General features: G+C 40.3%; 1 protein-coding gene and 1 pseudogene across 1 annotated transcript in view; both read left to right on the top strand.

The window, feature by feature from the left end:
• The window catches only part of LOC147882647 (synaptotagmin-5-like), a 50492-nt pseudogene extending 29376 nt beyond the window's left edge, over positions 1–21116 (top strand).
• The window catches only part of LOC147882646 (type 2 DNA topoisomerase 6 subunit B-like), a 132414-nt gene continuing 130802 nt past the window's right edge, over positions 20111–21722 (top strand). The window contains exons 1-3 of the mRNA XM_087400977.1: positions 20111–20268; positions 20897–20994; positions 21097–21203. Of these exons, the coding sequence (XP_087257103.1) occupies positions 21159–21203 (45 nt within the window). The 5' untranslated portion in view covers positions 20111–20268; positions 20897–20994; positions 21097–21158. The remainder of the gene's footprint in view (positions 20269–20896; positions 20995–21096; positions 21204–21722) is intronic.

Raw genomic sequence — 21722 nt, 5'->3', positions numbered from 1 at the left:
GTTATTATCTCAGTTATCATTGGTCTTTTGGATGTTTGACCATTGGAAGTGATCTAAGGCATTTTTCAGTATTATCTTTGGAGCAATGTCCTGTGGTTTGACAGTTTTGGTAAATGCTCATGATGCATTTATGATATATTTTGGATTGAATATGCTTGAAAGCTATTTTTTGAAGCAATAGGGATTGCATTTCCTTTATGCTAAGAGTTTGGGGTATCTAATTCTCTCCAACCAGTTATACTTGTGGAGAAGGAGACTTCTTTGTAAGGGACTAGACAATGCCACATTAGTGGTAAGACCTTCCCAATATGCCTTCATCATATTGTTCCTCTAACATTGATTATGTATCTCAAGGAAAGCATTCTTAAAGAAGCCTAGAATGAGAGTAAAGCCCTGTGATGGTGAATATTTCATCAAGGTGAACACCAAGAAAAAGATTTGTCCCTTCTGTGGAGTACTATGGAGTATTGCCACCTAAAAAAGGTTTTTTGTACAGTTGCTCTCCAAGAGACAAGCCCAAGAAGAGGAGAGGAATAACTCCCACTACATCTCCAAAAAGAATGAATCATATCATGTGAAGAAGAGCTACATCAACAACAAAGCAAATCTGGCTGAAGGAAGAACTCCATCAGCAAATGAAGAATCAAATTTTGTGGTAGATGCAGATTGGGCTTTCTAGAGTCCATTATTTTAAACTTTGGTCATCACTTGGTCATGGTCGATTTTGAGGTTCTCTGCCTAGATTAGTACTCTAAAAAGAATGTTATGGTTTTGCTTTAGTCCATATAGTCTTTGTAAATCACCTCTGGTCACCATATGATGTAGGCCATGTGATGTGTGTTTGCTCACATGGTACCTCTTGAAGACATGAGAAACTAGGTCCACACAACGGCCTAAGATTCATCCTTTTACATGCAAGGGAGATAACCATTTTGAGGGGGTCTATCCCATTTTTGTAAACCTTGACCTTGGGGCACCTTTGCTAACATGAGATCCTAGCCGTAGATTTATCCTTGACCACTAGGAGATGGCATGAGAAACTATGTGACTAGATGTATCCTTGACATAGCATGAGGCAAACCCTTGAGGGGGGGTATGTTGGGATGTGTGTGATCAAGGGCTTCCTAGGTGTATGTGTGCATCCACTAGCAGTCATATGGTTGTGTGTGTGTGTGTGTGTAGAAGAGGCACACTTAGTGCCATAGACCATGACACAAGTGATGATGTAATGCAAAGACCCCCACATGGGGTGGTACCTATGATCGTGGAGTTCCTATGATTTAGGAGTTACCTCCATTGATGTAGGAGAGGTGCCATTGATTTAGGACACCCTCTCTCCATTTCTATAAAAGAGGGACTTCCCTCTCACAATGAATAGAACACCCATTGCTACATCTTTTGTGTTCTTACTCCTCTTGCCACAATGCATCTATCTCCCCCATGTTCCAATAGTCCCCCTACTTCCTCAAAGTTGACTCTCTTTACACCTTTGTGGTGGTCCCCATCCCCATACCAAAAAGTGACTTGTGGTGACTTGCGTGTACCGTCTCCCCAAAATATTTACTTTTTCCAAAAGTGCCAAAAATGTCCCATAACCCTTCCAACCCTTCCCCCAAATCACTTTCTAACAACTAAATCCTACTCCTCCTCACCATAATCACCTCCCAACCTCTAAATCATTCTCTTTCTCACTGTAAACATTTTTCAACCCCTAAATCCAATTTCTTCTTACCATTTTGTTTTGTTGTGATCTGAAACTTGCTTCCATTGATCCTATTCTACATTGTACTAATCTAAATCCAATTTCTTATTACCATTTTGTTTTGTTGTGATCCCAAACTTGCTTCCATTGATCCTATTCTACACTTCTCTAATCTAAAATCTTTGCTTCCTTGACTTCTGGTCTTGGAACCTATGTTTGATCTCCTCTCATGGCTCCATTGGAATATCACACCAACAAGCTGCGAAAAAGCACCTTGCACATTGAAGTTGCACCAGAGTACACTATGACTCATTAATGCCATGGCCAATTAATGCAAATAACCCTATGATTGTATCAAAGGCAATGATGAGATCAACGAAGGATTATTTGGTATTTGACTTTGATTGTGATAAGATCAAGGATGCAACATCCCATGAATACAAAGTGGCAAACACAATTACAAATAACGATGTACACAAGAAACAAAACGGACATACATATGTAGCATTCCACATGAAAGTGTCACCCTGTACAACCACAATGCATTAATCATACTTATTGTACTACAGTAAAAAAGTATTGAATAATGCACATCACATTATAGTGATTGTGGCCGTATATGGCCCTAAAGAAAATTACAAGTATGGCCAAATTATAAAGTAAGAAGTTTGCCTTGGTGGTATTTTGAGGGTATTTTAGCCATGAAAATAGTATCTGAACCTAGTTTTAGGCCTGTGCAAAGTATCTTGCCTATTGGGTACCATTTGCATAATGAAGAAACCATATTTCCTGGTTCTAAACCATGCATCATACATGGGCATAGGAAAACATGGAAGCGTACAGCATTTAAGTCTAAATATGTTGTAAAAACGGAACTATACATATCCAATTTACAAGAATAGGAAGTTCCCACCCTTTCAAAAAAACCCAAAATAATAGATCCAAGAAAGAAAAGTAAGAAATTTGTAAAATAAGAAAGAGCATCTAAGTAGTGAGAATTCGAGGAGTGAGGGAAAAAGACCGTGACATTTGGGGATCACGGTGGGACAACATTGTAAAAGAGGGAGAAAATATTGAGTGGAATGGGCATTAGAAGCCTCTAGCCACCAAAGTCACTGAGTGGACGAGGATTCATGTTGACAAAGGGACACTAGATCAACTACAACAACAAGGAGCAAGGCACGTTGGCTTTTGGAGTGTTGGTGGACTTTATCCAATGAATCCTTTAATAGGTGCTCCTCCTGTGTTTGAAAATGTGACAAGTTTGATTCAATACGTAGGAGATGGTCTTCAAGGCTTACTTGGCTATTGCAAACGCATCAGCCATTCCAATGCTAAAGCACAATTTGCCAAAGTTCACCTATGGAGGATGGAAGAAGAGATTAAACTACTTAAGGATACCATGAACAACTCACCTAAGAACAAAAAAGACTTAACGATTCTAAACTTGCAAGAGCAAGGTCAGAAGAGACAATCACAAGATGAATTGATGAGATAAGAATAAATTGTTGAAAGAGACTTGGTATCTCCAACAACAGCTTGCCACATTTACTGGGAGATTAGAAAAAATAAAAAGAACCCCTCCAAGCTAAAAGCATAGGATCAAGCCTGTGGATCCAATGGAGAGCTTGGCATATGGTGGTAGAGCAAGGAAGCATAGGTGCAAGCTACACTGTATATATGCTTAGTTATTATGAAGTGCTACTTGTAGATAATGTAGCTATTTATTTTTTTAATGTTGTCATGGTTTTTGTAGAAATTTTATGAAGGAGGTTATTGGAAGAGATTCATCCGACAAACTTTATGCATAAAGAGTGCAATAAAGATGAAAGAATTCATTTCTATTCTTAGAGATCCCCATCGACGTGCATTATGACATACAATATTACAAGAGGTTGTAGGTGATCTAGAGAATCTTGTAGATCCATTGGGAAGTTGTCCATGCATATCTGCAAGGGTACTTAGCTATATATAATGTCTTTGTTAATGCACTTCAAGAACAAGGTGTAATGAATCCTTTATTGCCAAGACTAGTACATGTTAGAAATCCTTGGAAAAAAATAAATATTGTTGGGTGGATTTATACACATTTTAGAAAGCATGACGCTAGAAGGCACAATTAAGATGAAAGGCAACTGAGAAAAATGAAAGGTGGAGAAACTACCAAAGTGACAAAGCAAGGACCAAGGACTTTTAAGTACATGCAACGTAATAATGCCTTTCTAGATGTATGCAGCCAAGCTGCAATGGTAAAGTTTTACAGTATGAAAGCATGGGTAAGTTGCATTTTTACTGTGAGACGTAATTTTAAAAAGGTCTTTTATAGTGGTGTAAATTTTTTAACTTTTCAGATTGTGAAGGCACGTTCATGTTTGTTATCAAATTGGATGAATGTGAAGTTATAAAAAGGCCACAAATTAGAGAGGGTTAGTATTACTTTAATGAACAAAGCCCTTAGACATGCCAAAGATAAGGAGGTTGCAAAAGATTTTAGTGCAAAATCAAAAAGGCACATTTGGTGGCTTGTCACATTTGAACTTCCTAAAGAGACACACTCATTTATGAAATGGGTCTTGATAGATCTCCAATTCTAAGTGTCATTGATGCCTAGATAAAAGAAGAGTTGCTTCAAGTTGAACGGTTTTCATCCTTCAATGTTGAATGGCACATGGTAGGAGACCCTAAAACATTGAAATGTATGTTTGGAATGGAATTGAATGTAAATGTGACATATTCGTGCCTTTTCTGTATGTAGTCACAACAACTTCGAGCGAGTAACAACATGAGCATAGGACAATTGTACAGGAAAAGGGAAAATAAAAAGAATCGCAAAAGATGTGCTGAATGAAATCGTGGAAGATGATGCTAACAAACAAATGTATTGGAGCAATGGAGTAATGACCTATGATTAGGATGCTGGACCCAATAGAGATGAAATTGATAAAAATTGGGATCTAATTTTGAACATCGCATTACAAAGAGTACATTTTTGTGTGTTGCATGTCGAGATGCAGCTCATTGATAAGTTGCTATACTTACACATTGTATAGTATATGTATGGAACATGAAACCAAAGAGAGGGCAACATCATGTGTAGCAAGGGTTGAAGCTCTTCTCTCAAGCATGGGTCTACATGGAGGGAATGTATCCAAAGACACAACTCTCAGAAAAATCAAGCATGGGTCTACATGGAGGGAATGTCTCAAGCATGGGTCTACATGTGTTTAGCTCATGTTCCTTTTTTATGGATGCATCACAATTCTTTATGTTCATGATTTACTCTTCCTAGAACAATAAGGTTCATTGAATGTATGGAGTGCCCAAGGGATGGAGAAATTGCATTATAGAGATTGAGGTGCTTATTTTAAAAGACATGGCATGGAGGTAGGGTTGATGGAAGTAATTCTCTTTGTGACGCATTTGAGTGATTCTATCATGGTATAATTGGGTCCTGCTATGCAAGGAAAAAAGTTTTGCAAACAAATTTAGCCCAAGCAATTCGTCGGACTCAAATGAGTAAAAAGAGTAGTTTGTGAAAATCTTTGCAAGCTTCCCAAGAACAAAAAATGTGGTTAGCAACTAGAAGTCATGTGGGAAATGGTTAGATTTCCAAAGAAATTGTACATTGATGTTAATCCAAACCTTAATTTAACATTTATTGTAGTGTTTTCAAAACACATTTGATTCATTGGCTCATTTTTTTGGTTTAAAGAAGCGTTACATTCAACCAATAATTTTTATTCATGCATCATTATCCTTTTACAATCATTCATATTTAAACAATAATCATTTATTCATGCATAAGAGTAATAAAATATTCAGCATGGGGCTATAATTATCAAAATCTTCTAAGACAACTTTTGTGATTTTTTGGAGAAGACGGGGATTATGGGGGGGTAATGATGGCCAAAAGATGGGGGGGGGGGGGGGGGTAATGATGATGCTCAAAATAAATGAGCCTTATATAAAGCTCAATGTTTTCATTACCATAAAACTCTCATTACTTCAAGTCTATAGCCCTACCATCACCCACATGGCAAGAACAAAGCAAAGCAAAAAACGAGCTTGATAAAAGAACCGTACAACCGATCCCCAAAGAGATCTACAAGAAAATACTCAAGGAACGACAAAAGAGGAGACAATAGGAGTAGGAGGAGGAGACAACAAACAAGAGACAGTGAGCAAGACGAGCAGGAGCGAGGGGACTCATCAAGCCCTTAGAGATGGGTGGAGGCAATGGAAGAGCTCGAGAGCACACCAGAAGAGCAAGCACACAAAAGACAATGCATGAGGAATGGGCCAATGTGCAAGATAAAGCCAGGTAAATCAAAATTCAATTGACCCAAGAGGTAAGGCGACGACAACTGGAGTAGCAACACCCACCATGGCAAAATCACACTACAAATTTTCCATGAGCTTAACAACAAACTGGTGGAAATTCATTGCCGAACCTAATGAAGAAAGTAGCTCTTGGAAGAGGTAGAGGTGGAGGTGGAGGCGGAGGCGGAGGAGGTGGAGGTGGAGGTGGAGGTGGAGGTGGAGGTGGAGGTGGAGGTGGAGGTGGAGGTGGAGGTGGAGGTGGAGGTGAAGGTGGAGATGGAGATGGAGATGGAGATGGAGATGGAGATGGAGATGGAGATGGAGATGGAGATGGAGATGGAGATGGAGATGGAGATGGAGATGGAGATGGAGATGGAGATGGAGGACCCCTGGAGGGAGGCACTGCAGAAAGCCTGGCATGAAGGCTTTGTTCAAAATCAGGATGTATCAAAAGAGTGTAGAGCCTCTGATTAAGAGATCTCCATTTGCACAATCAATAAAGGAGATCATGCAGGAGTACAAAGATGACGTCTGGACTCAATCTCTTGCACTATCAACTTTATAGGAGGCATGCAAAATGGCTCTGGTACCCTTCTTGCAGACACCAACCTATGTGTAATCCATGACAAGAGGGTTATGATCATGAGCAAAGACATGCAACTGGCTAGGTGGATCAGAGGCAAAGGCAACCCAACCTTTAGGCCATAAACGATTTTGAAACCCATCTTGTAATCTTTGGAGATTGTAATGAGTTGGGATAATATTTTTGGCGATACAATATATCTAGACACCAAAGTTGGTGGTTATAACAATTTAAGTTGTGCTGAGTAAATGACGAATTGTGATGTTTATTTCTCATGAATAATTTGGTTATTTGGAGTTTGTGCAAAAAAAATTCATTTGCCTAAATTTTTCAATAAGTTTTTTATTAATTAAAAAATAGTAAAATTTGGTGCCTGAAATAAATCAAATTGATGTTCCAAGCTATGTGAAGCCATTTCTATAAAAAGTAATTAAGAAAAAATGCTAGAACATTCCATGTTCATGCGTGCACTTAGCGAGCAGGCACATGGACTATTTTGGCCTCTTTTTTTTTTATAGAAAAGGCATAGAACAAGTTCAAAGAACCTCCAAGATCGAAATCCCCCCAAAAAAACTACAAAAAAGGGCCAAAATCAACCATGCACATGGCCTGATTTGGCCATTTTTTGTAATGTTTTTTGGGGGGGTTTTGCTTTAGAGGCATATAGACACAAATTCCACACGTTGCATGCATTTTTTCCAAAATATTTTAGCCAAAAATTTGGGCTTCCCTAGTTAGAGTAGCATGATGAGCTTAATGACTATTACATATTAAATTCATTTCTTTATTGCACCACAAGACAAGAAGGTAAGCCTATACTGACATTTTTTTGTAGTTACAAAAATTGAATATACAAAATATGGAAACACATTATGCATTTTTCGAGTTAATATAATTTGAAATGCATTATTCGTTAAACGTGCAAATGTTTGGGCCATCTTTTATTGTTTTGTTGGGTGGGTTATGCTTTTGGAGCCATGGAGATATCAATTTTGCACATTGTATGCATTTGTCTCTAAGATAATATTCCACATTAAAATTGTTTACAGTAAATGCACAGTGCAAAAATAATTTTATCGCAATAAAATTTAATGTCATTGCAAATTAACATCAACGTGGAAAAAAAACATAGATATTAGATTTCCATTTGAATTTGCAATGTTTTTGGTAAATTGAAGTCATTACAACATGATTTCAATGAACATGATTTTCTCTACAAGATATTTGCTTGTTTTGCCTCCTAGGGTGCCAGGATAGTCGGTTGTGTGAAAGTCTCCACAATTTTAGCAGAATCATAAACACCTACCATAGCCCCCAAAGCATGAGCCACCAAAAGCCTTCCTACTAATTTTTCCCAAAAGTTGAAAGAGCAAGATCTCACCTAACCAAAATGCACTTATGGACTAATGCACGTAAGGGCACAATGGACACCAACTTTGAAAGTGCCCTGCATTTAATCAGTGCCTCCTTTCAATAAGGTGAGTATAAGGTGAACATCTCCATGTAGTGTCCAAGTGTAGAGTCTGGATCAATGCTATCACCTCGACCCCCACGTCACATTGCATAATCATCAACTTCAATAACATCTTGAAAGTTGTAATAATCGGATTAGTAAGTTTTTAAACAAATCATTGAATTAAGCACATTACATCATTAATATTTGACAATGTCATCAACTTACAATTTGCTTTACATCTCATTGGTCGTAACCCTCTACAAAAATATTGATGGAGCTTTGTTCTCATGAATTTTTATAGGGGGTGCCAATGACGAGGCTATACTACTCTCAATCCTTGAACGTTTGTTCTTCCTCTCCATCATTACTTTTTCTTGGACCTCATGGAACTCCGTCTCTGTGACTCCTATGTGAGCATGAATCATAGATCGAATGTTCCATTGTGTTGGCAGTCGCCAAATCTATGGACCTATCAAGACCCTCCTCTGGAAAGCCTAGGTCAAAATCTACTCTCCCAAGCAGAAAGTGCCCCTAATGCTTCATCCTCCCAAGCGGAGAGTGCCCCTAATGCTTCATCCTCCCTCCGCTTCTTCACATATTGGATATCCAAACAAATATTCTCTGTTTTCAATTAAAACGTATAGATGGGTTTGCAAAAAAACCTCTTCCGTCCTACCTTTTTCGCTTCTTCCTCTTCTTCCCTCTTTGTCATAGTGGGCTATCCCATGGAAGATGTACCGAATCATAGCCAACTCTATGCTAGATGATGTTTCTACCTCTGCATGCTTCCCTTTGCCCAAAGTTTTGCTGAACCACTCCAAGGCGAGGCTGGTTTCGGCAATCACATTTACATTTTCTTCTACATATGTTTCTTGATCTACTACTCCAAGAAGAGTAGGTACTTCCTATATGCATGGATATGCAGGGGTGTCCTCCATTTCTAGCATGATTATACAATATGCTATAGGTAAGGATACCGGGTTCCTACAGGCCCCATCTGGATATCCAACTCCTCCTCCTTTGATATTTTTCTATAATTTTTTGGACTCAAGGATTTACATATTCTTTTTTTCCCAAAAATGAGGGTGTGTTTATATTAAATCAGAAAGTAACGATTACAACTTTATATCTCTTCCTTGATATACCGAAAAGGGAGGATGGACATATAATATGAGCTGAAGTCAGCTGAAGTCAAGGTTCAGATCATATCTTCCAACTGTCAACTTAATAACAGAACAAATCAGATGAATGTTTTCAGACATTATCTTTTTCCTTGGGAGCCATAGTGTTGAGCCAGCATACTACTTTTAGGATTACTCTACATAGGATAGCGGGAGGGAGAAGGTAACCCTGACTAGAATGGACTCTTCGTTGGTAGAAAGCATTTGGACGTGCGCTTGTTGTAGCAGTAAAGGCAGCCAAAGTGTTAGGTGGTGTCATGGTGGTATCAGCAGTGCGCTTCATAGTAGGTGTCTCACTAGTCATCTTGATAAGGGGGGTGGCCAAAGTACCAGAAGCTATCGTTTTTTCACCAACAAGAAGATCCTGGAAATTCAGAGTGAAGGTATCACTCCTAATCTTGTGAATTATGAGCAATCTAAAGATTTCTCCTTCTTTTAAGAGTTTGTACCCTCTGCTAGTCAAGATTTGGTGGAGGGGGGGGGGACTCCTAGTCCTGAAGATACCTGTTTTTTTGTGGTTAATTTTGGAGCCAGAGGCATTGCAAAAAATCTCCAAGCACTTTACTAGGTTCCCAATTTATTGTTCATCATTTCATGGGGTGAGGTTGGTATCATCCGTGAATTGCTGGTGGCAAACAATCTATTCTCCTCCTTCTACCCGAATGGAGCCCAAATGCCTCTTATCGTTCCCCTGTCCACTTCCTCTTGAGTGAGCCAACCGACGAGTGAGTCCACCACAATGGTGAAGAGCAAAGGAGCTAAGGGGCATCCTTACCTAATTGATGTCCTAAGAGAAAAGGAAGGCAAGACTCTACCGTGTATTTCATCTTTGGCTCTCGCTTGAAGATATAGGATATTGACAAGTTTCACAAAGTTGGGCCCAATCCCCATATCTTGAAGGGAAGATAAAATAAAACCCAACTCCATTTTATCCTGCAAGATATACTTGATCTACACTTCTTGAAATGATCTAAAAGAAGTGGTTGAAGTGGTAGATTCTTCAGAGGACATCTCTTTTACTTGGACTAACAATCAAGTAGGGCAATGCCATAGGAAGGCCATAATTGATAGAGTATACATTTCAAGAGTAATAACCAATGAAGCTCTAGCCTACAAGATTCAGCTCTTTGTCCTCTCTACCCTTCTCAAAGGAGAAGGAATTTGGCCTTTGGCGGCTTAGCTAGCACATTGGATCAAGGCAATGGAAAGGACCAAGATCTTCCTCCAAGCAATAAAAAAGAGGGTTGATCCAGCTAGAAACAAGAGAAGACAAGTTGAAAAAGGCTCAAACAGTGTCGAAGCTACCATAGAAGCATCCTAGGCAAGGATTTACAAAAGAGACTAGTGGGTAGGAAAGGGAGATAAAGCTAACGAGGATATGTTCCGAATTCTTAGGAAAAAGTACGCTTAGGAAAATCTGGATTGCATTATTCAAGATGACCAAGTGATTGAGCATCTGGGAGAGATTCTGATTGTTGTTGATTTGACTTTAGCAAAGTTGAAAAGTGCAGTTGACCAAATGGAAAATGGAAAATACCTGGAGAAGATGGCCTCCCAATCGAATTCTACCAAACCTTCTGGAACACAGTCGAGCCCATTTAAGAGCTGTATCCCACTTGGCGATCTAATCACCTCAATGCCCAAGAAATAACGCAGCTCTCCCAAATCCTTCATCTCAAACTTCTGCTTCAATAGCATTTTCACATGAAGTATATCTTCATCACTATCGCCTGTGATGATCAAATCATCAACATAAATGACAAGCAGCATAATCCCTTTCTCTGTTTTTCTCACATAGAGTGAGAAATCTGCCTTGGAAATTTGAAAGCCAATAATGACAAGATATTGTTCTATCTTGTCAGACCATGCTCTAGGTGCTTGCTTCAAGCCATACAAGGCTTTCTTCAACCTGCAAACAAACTCAGAATGAATAGCATGAACATAACCTGCTGGCTGCTCCATAAAGACCTCTTCTTGCAAATCACCATGCAAGAAGGCATTCTTTACATCCATCTGGTGTAAAGACCATCCCTTTGATGCAGCCATAGCAATGACTGCTCTTACAGTTGCCATCCTTGCAACCGGACTGAATGTTTCTTCATAATCAATGCTGTATGTCTGTGCATACCCCTTGACAACTAATCTTGCCTTGTATCTGTTCACAGAACCATCTGCATTATGCTTGATCTTATAAACCCACTTACTGCCAATTGCATTCTTGTTTTTAAGCAAAGGCACCAATTCCCATGTAGCATTGGCTTCCAAGGCATCCATTTCTTCATCCATGGCTTTCTCCCATTTTTCATTTCCCATGGCTTGCTCAAAAGAAGTGGGTTCTGGTTCCTGTATCACTTTGACCATATAGGCATAGTGAATGGCTGTAAATCCATCATATTTCAGCCTATCCACAGGATACCTAGCTCTGGTAGACCTGCGCAAAATAGGCTCACTTCCAGGTGCTCTCAAAACATCCCTGGTCTTCCTTACTCCAGGTGTAACAACAGAAGGAATACCCAACTCATCATCAATGCTCTTTTCTGAGCCACTGGATTCACCATCCACATAAGAGTGACCTGCATTCACATCAAACATGGGCTGATCTACCTTCTCTTTTCCTTTTCGTGATACCTGCGTACCACTATCTGCATTGCTTTGAGGAGATTCTCCTGATCTCAATCTGCCCGTCCATGGCGAAGTATGTGAACCATTGCTAGAGGACACTGCAGGTCCACTGATATTTTGTGACTGTTGCATTGAATTCTGTGCAGCATTACCATTTTGTGCATCTACATCAATCATCACATTTACTGGTTTATACCAGCTGCTCATCTCATCAAAAACAACATCTCTGCTCACTGTAAACTTACGAGTAGAAGGGTTATAGCATCTATACCCTTTCTGTTGCAGAGAATAACCAATAAAGATGCACTTCTCAGCTTTTGGATCCAACTTGGACCTCAACTCATCTGGCACATGAACATAGGCAATGCAACCAAAAATTTTCAAATGAGAAATGTCTGGTTTCCTACCAGTATACATCTCCTCTGGCGTCATGCCATGTATTGCTGCAGTGGGAGTCATGTTCATTATGTAAACTACTGTAGCAATTGCTTCAGCCCAATAATAATCTGGTAGATCTTTCTCATTTAGCATGGCCCTAGATACCTCTCCAATATGCCTGTTTTTCCTTCTGCAATTCCATTTTGCTGTGGGGTATGACTGCATGAATATTGCTGCTTTATGCCATGCTCCTGCAAGAACCTTGCAAACTCATTTGAGAGGTACTCTCCCCCTCCATCTAACCTTAGGCATTTTATTTGCAGGCCTGTTTCTTTTTCAACCATGGCTTTAAAAGCTTTGAAGTGCCCAAACACTTCACTTTTCTTTTTCATAAAATACACCCAAACTTTTCTGCTGAAGTCATCAATAAAAGTGACAAAATAGTGACAGCCTCCAATAGATGCAGCTTTAGTAGTCCACACATCAGAGTGGATTAATTCCAATGGCTTTTTACTCTCTTGAACATGCCTAGGAAATGGTTTCCTTGCCTGTTTTCCAAATTGACAGGCTTCACAAACCTTATGCATTTCTGCAACCTTGAATTTAGGCAATCCTGCAACAATATTTTGGGCTTGCATTGATTTAAGTCACTGTATATTAACATGACCAATGCGTTTATGCCAGATATCAATATCTGCAACTACACCGGTCCCATGTGCAAACATTGCTGCACTCAATTCAGGCATGTCCGCATCCAACGTAAACATCTTGCCCTTCTTCTTTCCTTTTGCTATCAAGCGACCGTTATTTTTCATATCCTCAACAAAGCATCCATGAGGATTAAATCTGACCTGCAAGCCCTGCTCAACCATTTGACCAACAGAAACCAGGTTCTTGGTGATGTTTGGGACATGAAATACATCAGACAGGTATTTCTTTTTCCCATCCTGCATAGACAAAGGAATTTTACCAATCTGCACAATAGGATGTGCAGTATCATCACCAGTCTCCACAAATCCTGGTTTTTCCATTTTCCTTGCATCTTGCATCCATTCTGCATGAGCTGTCATGTGGTTTGACGCACCTGAGTCAACATACCACACATCATTTCGTTCTTCTGCACTTGTCACAGAATTGGTCATATGCTGCACCATAAATAGATGCTCATTTCTGTCATCACCCTGTCTACTAGAAGATGCATAATTGCCTTGCTGCAATTTTCCATTCATAATGTCATTCTGCTTTTTGTAGCAGTCCTTAGCCATATGACCCATTTTACCACAGTAGTAGCATTCAACATTGCTGTTTGCATTTTGGCCTCTCTGCCATCCACCACGGTCTCTTTCGCTCCCCCTGCCTCTAGAGTTACCACGTCCTCCTGCATAGGACTGGTTTTCTTGAGTTTGCTGCATATTTTGATTTCTACCACGGCCTGCAGATCGGCCTTCTCTACCTCTGCCTCTACCTCTTCCAGCATTTGAGTAGAAGACAGTTTCTTTTGAAGTTCCTCCTGAAGAGGATGCACCCCCATTTCTCTGCTCTTTAGAAATTAGAAGAGCAAACGACTCTTCAAAATCAGGAAATTTTTCACGGATGGCAATGGATGTCCGAAACTGTGCATAATCCTTTCCTAGACCATCCAAGGTCACAGAAACTAGATCATCATCTTCCACTGGCGACCCAATGGAAGCAAGTGCATCTGCAATTTTCTTCACCTTCATGTGGTAGTCATTTATGCTCAAATTTTCTCTCTGCACATTGTGCAACTCCTGTTTGTGAGCTGCATTTTCCTGGCTTGCGTATTTGTGCTGTACATTTTTGCCAAAGTATCCCATGCCTCCTTTGGCGTACTTGCATCCTGAATATGCACAATCATAGAATCCGAAATACTGATAGACAGCCAGTACATAACTTTTCTGGCTCTCTCATGCCATCCTTTAAATGCCTGCATTTCCTATTGATTGGGAACATTAGGAAGGACTGGTTCTTCTTCATTTCCTGTAATGAACTCCCAATAGCCTTTTCCCATAGGGAAATTCGTCATTCTAAACTTCCATGCCTGGAAGTTGTTCTTGTCAAGCTTTTGTCTGACAATCTGTGAAAGAGAATCAGACGCCATTACAGAAGACTACAAAATATTTTGTCACTGTGAAAAGACACAGCTTTTGCCTCACACGAGCAGATCTGCAAAACTGACGAAAGTGGTATTTGACCACACAGTCACTTTCCTAGTGACGATTTTGCATCAACAGGCAACAAGCATGATTCTTTAACTCCCAATATCTCTGCACACAGGCATACGATGCAATTTCTGTGGCAACTTTTCACCGACCAGCAGAGTAGTGGTCGCACAGCAAAAATAGGGCCTTTTCCTGAGTGCCTGCGAAGAACTTCCGCCTTCAAAACGGGCCCCGAAATGGCCTCGAATCAGAAAAATAAAGTCACTAAGGGCTTTGCCCACTCCCGCAGCATATACTGTACTCTCGCCACACCGCGAAGGGTGTCTCAATCTGAGACAGTGCACTCTTGCACTTCAGGCTGTGCTACCTGCAGAGATTTGCTCCCAAACTCGAAATAGGAAAGCAACACTGGTCCTCTTACCAGGACACCGCGAACTTGGTTTGCTTTCTTGAGCTCCTTACCACAAACAAGGCTCTGATACCATGTGAAGATAGTGGGAGAGAGGGAAGGAGTCTCACTTGCGGCTTTCTCACATGCACAATGGGGGAATACACACAAAGGTGGAGGCTAAAAACAGTTTTCCTCTTAGTTGTGAAAGCCAAAAGAACTCTAGTACAAAGAAATAGAAGAACCCTATATGTGGGTCTCAAACCAAACTCAACTAACTAAGGTGGCATACTAACTGAGCCACAAACTAGAGTAGATAAGGATAGCTGTCATCTAGCTATTATTCGTTGGCGGTGTACCAACCGCGTCTGCAGCTAACAAGTCGGTGACATAAATGCACAACGGTCACCCTGGCATATCGCGAGTGGAGCTCGATATCTCAACAGCAAATTGATCTTGCTTTCCTGCAAATTGTATCTCTCTTTTACATTGTCTTTTTTGCATTATGGCACTTCATTTGTCCATTCTAGCATGTGTAAGTTCATCTCCTACACTCAACCTCTTCAACCCTCAACTTACATGCGCTTCTATAGACCTCCAATGGCAACACCTTGTGATGCATACCAAAAGTTCATGGCTTCTACTCATTATTCAAGTAGAGACGTGGGCTTATATGCAATTTTTGATCGCGAGTTTGATGTGGTAGCAACAGTCCATAAGCCGTTGGACATTTTCAGAGATGATTACATCACTGAGAAAGTTAGACCTTTTCGGATTCGATTCGACATAGATAGAAGAGAATGGGTCCTGGTCAATCTTCTTTTAGAGTGTCGCTAAGTTGATTCTAGTTTTAGATATAGGTTGCAGAGAATATGTAAATCCTCTATCTATTGGTAATTAGCTTGATCATTCCAGTGTTTATTCTTGTTCCAGAAAACCTTTGTCCATGGATTCTTCCCAGAGGTTAGGCAGTATGGATTGGACATGCTGTCCAAATATGGGATGACAGGCTGTAAGCCTATTTCAGTTCCTTTAGAGCAGAATGTGAAGCTGAGCACAGATGCAGGTGAGCTTCTGGAAGACCCTACTATGTACAGACGCATAGTAGGAAGTTTGATTTATATGACTATTACCAGGCCAGATTTAAGCTATGCTGTTGGATTGGTAAGTCAGTTTATGCAGGCTCCAAGGAAACCGCATTTGGATGCGGCTAGACGCATACTCAGGTATGTGAAGTCCACATTGCAGTATGGACTATTTTATGAGGCTGGGGTTCAGATACAGTTGCATGGATACACTAATGCTGATTGGGCTGGTAGTATTTCTGATAGACGATCTACCAGTGGATATGTGTTCTCTTTTAGGAGTGCTGCAGTCACTTGGAGCAACAAGAAACAGCCTACAGTTTCCTTGTCGAGCACAGAGGCTGAGTACAGGGGTGCAACAATGGCTGCATGCGAGGTAGCTTGGTTGCATAAGCTACTCTATGATATGCATCAGTCTACAGATGGGCCAATTGTCATTTATTGTGACAACATGAGCAGTATACACTTGGCAAATAACCCAGTCTATCATGCTAGAACAAAGCACATTGAGGTGCATTATCACTATGTGCGGGAGAAGGTTTTACTAGGTCTTATTGATCTAGTTTATGTCAGCACAGAGGATCAGGTAGCTGACATATTCATGAAAGCATTGGGCGCAGAGAAGCTGCACAAGTTCAGAGACCTGCTTGGTGTGCAGGAATTGGGATTGAGCTCGAGGGGGAGTGTTGAGATATCGAGCTCCACTCGCGATATGCCAGGGTGACCGTTGTGCATTTATGTCACTGACTTGTTAGCTGCAGACGCGGTTGGTACACCACCAACGAATAATAGCTGGATGATAGCTATCCTTATCTACTCTAGTTTGTGGCTCAGTTAGTATGCCACCTTAGTTAGTTGAGTTTGGTTTGAGACCCACATATAGGGTTCTTCTATTTCTTTGTACTAGAGTTCTTTTGGCTTTCACAACTAAGAAGAGGAAAACTGTTTTTAGCCTCCATCTTTGTGTGTATTCCCCCATTGTGCATGTGAGAAAGCCGCAAGTGAGACTCCTTCCCTCTCTCCCACTATCTTCACATTTGCAAGGTCCAAGTTCATGTCTCGAGCCATGTACATGTGCTGAACCTTCACCTTGAGTCATTTCTTTGTATTCAAAAACCCAACAATGCGAGCCTTCTAATGCTTCTCTTTCTTTGCTCTATCCTTCCTTGAAACATTGAATGGACATCTTGAATATTATTGCATTGTGACCCAAGACATTAGCCAAGACTCTTAAGGAGTCCAAATATCATTGTCATCCTTCAAAATATGACCCACACAAGATTGAATTGATAGCTTTGGTCAAGGGGAAGGAGAGTACTTCACCATCGTAGAAAGAATGAGAGCAAGCAAAGAGAGAGAGGTTGGAAGGAGGAAGAGGTTGAGAGGAGGTTGAGAGAAGGTTGAGAGGAGGTGGAGCATGCTGAGAGGAGGTTGAGAGGAGGTAGAGGCTGAGAAGAACGTTCTGAGTCAATGGGGGGACTCCTGGGAGGTGTTTGGGGGGTAGGGGACACTTTTGGAAAACTTCGATTTTCTTATGGAAAAAAACTCACAAATTTTTGTGCCCACCAAGAGAGGAAGGAGGGTAGGGGGACCAGCCCAACAGTCAAGAGGGGGAGTAAATGCCACAGGAGGTGGTGGGGGCAAGAGGGAGGCAATTGGGAGCCTAGTGGAGACCAAGGGAGGTCTCTCCACCAATGGGAGGCCAATGTGGAATCCTCCATTCTTTTAATGCCCAAGCCTTTGCATTGGCTAGTTTGCTAATCACAAATCTTAAGGGCCTGATCCAAGAGGCCCTTTTTGAGTCCGAAATTCCCCTAAGGTGGTGAGATTTTGTTGTATTGGAATTTCTTCTTTTGAATAATCTTCCCATATTTCATCAAACTCTGATTCCTAATCAAACCTAGAAATTAGTATTGTTTAATATCTTGTGATGTTGTTGTTGGTAGTGGCATTTCAAATTTACTTGCCTTTTGAAGAGGAATATTATATATTTATGACCATTCCCAATTGTTGATTGCAAAAGTCTTACATGACTTGATGGGGCTTTTTATTGAAGGATTATCTAAACTATTGATGATGATGGTTCTCACCCTTAGAGGCTTACCCATTTTGTTGTTGGAGGTGCTCCCTTCTAATTAAAAGGCTTATGATGCTTACAATCAAAGTTTTATCCAATTTGATATATGTGCTTCTCTTTGATAGAGGCTTACCCAAACTCTTTTGAGAATGCTTAACCATGTTAGACTAGGTGCACAAGTTGATTGAGGCTTACCTCTTGTAAGAAGAAAAATAGCCACATTAATTATTTTGTCACTTATTTACAAAATTAAACACTAGACCAAATACTTAGTCTAGCTCATGCATGTTAGCTCATGCATGTTATAGCCACATAATTAATTATAAAATCAACCTTCAATGAAATAGATAAAGACATTTTCTTTTGTTTATTGACCTAAAAAGGGAGCCTATGGACTCCATTCATAGTTGGGGTTGTTCCTCATTGAAATAAAGATACATGTATTTCTCCGCTTCTTCCTTTAAGGGGATGCACATGTTACATCTTGATGAGTCTCCTATTAAGCCCATAGAATCTTAATAGCATGAGTAGAGATGGCCAATAGTCTCTTTACCAACAAGTACATATAATTTCAATAACATAAGTGGAGATAACTAGGAGCCTTTTCACCAACCACCTAATAGCATAGAGACTATGCTCAAGTGTTCATCTCATAATCACCTAATAGCATAGAGACTGTGCTCAAGTGTTCATCTCATAGTCACCAATCCACAAAAAGTCATCAATCCATCAATCCACTCTTATTGATCCTATTGTCACCAATTGGCTAAAAGTGGTAATAAGCCAATAACTGAAAGAAAACATTGTGAGCTATTAAACTTGAAGTGGTTTCTCATATGCTGGAAAGCTTACTTCCACATGTTCTGATAACCTTGGTTGATTGTAAAAATGTGAAGAAATTTGAAGCATTCACTTGATATTTGTATTAGATTCATGTTCTAGCACATTCAATGCTAGATATTTTCCAAAATATTACCTTTGTTTCAAAGCTTCTATTAGCCCAATTATGATTGTCATCTTCACCAACAAGGAGGAGGCAATGGTTAAGAAGGGCATTGTCCCTTTTAGAACAGTTATGGGACATATGCATTGCCTAGAGGGAGATATTATAGTCTGCAAAGCTTAGTGGCCTCAAATCTCTGATTGGAACAATTCCGACAGGTATGCTTGTATTTTATTTTGATACTTGGCAATGACATGAGCCTTATCCCAAATCATTGCCTCCCACAATTAGTTTTTATTTTGTCTTGTCATGTAACTTACTTTCGTACATACAATTCATCCTCCCAATTATGGCAAAAGTATGCTTGTCTTCCTCGGGGGTTTCACTATATGTAAATCCTGTGTAAACATGCATTCAAGGCCTGATTGAAATGTCCCTTATCTGTGAACTTTCCTTGAATAAAATGCACCCTTTTCAATTCAATCTCTAAATAGCCCCTTTAAATGGTACCCCTCTTTATGTACAAGATGAGGGACATGATGAGGTATGCTTAAGATCAATCGTCCTAGTAATTTCATATGCAAGTGATAAGTAATGTTGCAATCTTGTTTTGGCATGTGGAAAAGATTAATCTTTTTAAAGGAGAGCTCTTGATAAGGCTAGGGCGACTTCGATCAAGCTTTATGCTGAAGGACTAATTTTATGCTAAAGGACTGGCCCTCAAACATCAAGCTTTATGCTAAAGGACTAGCCCTCAAACATTATGATCCAAGCCCAATTTTGTGTACACCTATTGCTAAATAAAAGTTTAGAGTCAAAACAATGTCCAAGGCATATGTGAGGCAAAAGACAAGGTGTAAGGGATGGAGTGTTCATATAAAACATTTTTCTCAAAAAATCACAAAACTTAGAGGAATATGTGAGGCGAAAGAAAATAGATTTCTCAACAAATCAAAAACGGGGGATTTCAAATTTTTGAAGGTCATTCTTGAGAATTTGGAGGCTGGGTAGCTAAAGCATAACTCAATTGCCTAAGATTTTGCTGATTTTACCAAGTTGAGGAATATGCGTCCACTGTGAAAAGGATTTTCGAAGGTGATTTTAAGAAGTAAGTGAGGAAAAGTGTTGGAGTGAAAATGAGAATGTTGCACAGGTTGATAGTTTGAAGGGAAGGAAGCATTGAATTGGGGAAGAGCAAAAAGGCATTGAACGCTTCCAAGATCTTGTGTTGGAATTCGGAGAAGATTTGTTCGGTTTGTACGCGCAGCTTGCAACAGCAGGCAGTGGCTTCATCTCCTTCAACAACAGAACGAAAATTGTTTGCCAATTGATCCAACTTTCACCGTCAAATCTGTACAGCAGCACATTTCTTCCTGCAAATTCGCTCGTTTTGCCTGTTCTTGTGCATTTTATGCCTCTGTCTAATTCGCAACTTTGGAAGTACTTTACAAAATAATTCGTTCGTTCTCGATCCGTCGCAACGTGCCTGCATTTCTGCTCCAGATTTTTGCTTCCGGTGTTGCCTTGTAAAATCGATCGGGAACAGCAGCTCAAACGCATTTATCCTGCGCAAAACGGTTTGCTCTGCTTAAAGGATTTCGATCGTTCCCGTTAGGAGTCGCAGGCTTAAATAGCTCCAATTGTCCGTTAGGAGTCGCAGGCTTAAATAGCTCAAACGCATTTATCCTGCGCAAAACGGTTTGCTCTGCTTCAAGGATTTCGATCGTTCCTGTTACGAGTCGCAGGCTTAAATAGCTCCATACACGTCCTTCAGATTTGCTCGCAATTGTCCGTCACCCTGACTCTTCCAGTATTTTCCTCTTGCGTGTGAACTCTCACACATTTTTGCGCACTCCGAGATGAGTTTGTGTGCATTTTCCTCATAGTTTCCACTTGTTTTTCGAACCATTCGCCATTTCTTGATTAATGTTGTAGCAATTGCTGGAAAGTGTTTGCTAAAGCTTTTCACTCATTTCCTCAGCACTCATTCTTGGCTTTCGAGGAAACCGCTGATGCCTGAGGCGTATCGGTCCAGTTCAGCACGAGAAAGAAATGCATTTCCATCTTTGTGCCAGCAGCGTAAGCTCTCAAACTTTTTGCCGGGACTTGTGTCTGTTTCTGGCTCTGTGGCAACTGATTTTACAGCAGTGTCTTATGGAGTTGCCTGTTGGTTTGTGCCAGCTGTTGAAGAATCGCCCTAGTTCGTCCTTTTGCTTTGCTTAAAGTTGGCCGGCGAATTTTGAATGGCGAATTCCGTAACTCAACATGGCTACTTGGCCTGTCATGCCGTAATCACCTTCTACACGATCGCTTAAAGGTTTCTCTTTCAATAATAAAGGACTCACGCCCCTGCTGCTTCAAACATAGAGAATGGAAATCCGTTCAAGTATCGACATTGAACGAAAGGCGGTAGACGTCCTAGCAAAAGCTCGAATAGATAATAGAAAACACGCCGTTCTAAGTCAATATTTAATCCAAGTGCAGACGCAGGGCTCCTCTGCAAATTGTCTCACAAGTTTTAATATCCTTAGATGGACGCAAACTTACTTGACGTTTACCACATCTATATTCGCCTCAACAAATTTTGCAATTCCCTGCATCTAGCACGCTTTGTCACAATGTGACAACTTCAACAATGGATCCTTTGCCGCTTTGCATGCGATCTGTACGATCACTATGAATAACATTGTATATCGTCTAAAAGTTCGGCTGTTGGTCAATTAGAAAACAAGCGATATAAAACGAGGCTTATGTAGCAAGTTCATGCACGTTTGTCAATCTATTGATTCTATGATCCTCTAAAAGTC

The sequence above is a fragment of the Dipteris shenzhenensis genome, chromosome 29, assembly GCF_047967505.1.
Source record: "Dipteris shenzhenensis isolate YYH24624 ecotype China chromosome 29, Dip_SZ_1.0, whole genome shotgun sequence".
In the NCBI taxonomy this organism is placed as follows: domain Eukaryota; kingdom Viridiplantae; phylum Streptophyta; class Polypodiopsida; order Gleicheniales; family Dipteridaceae; genus Dipteris; species Dipteris shenzhenensis.
Note: the sequence above shows the minus strand (reverse complement) of the source record. Positions and strands in the feature narration are given on the sequence as shown.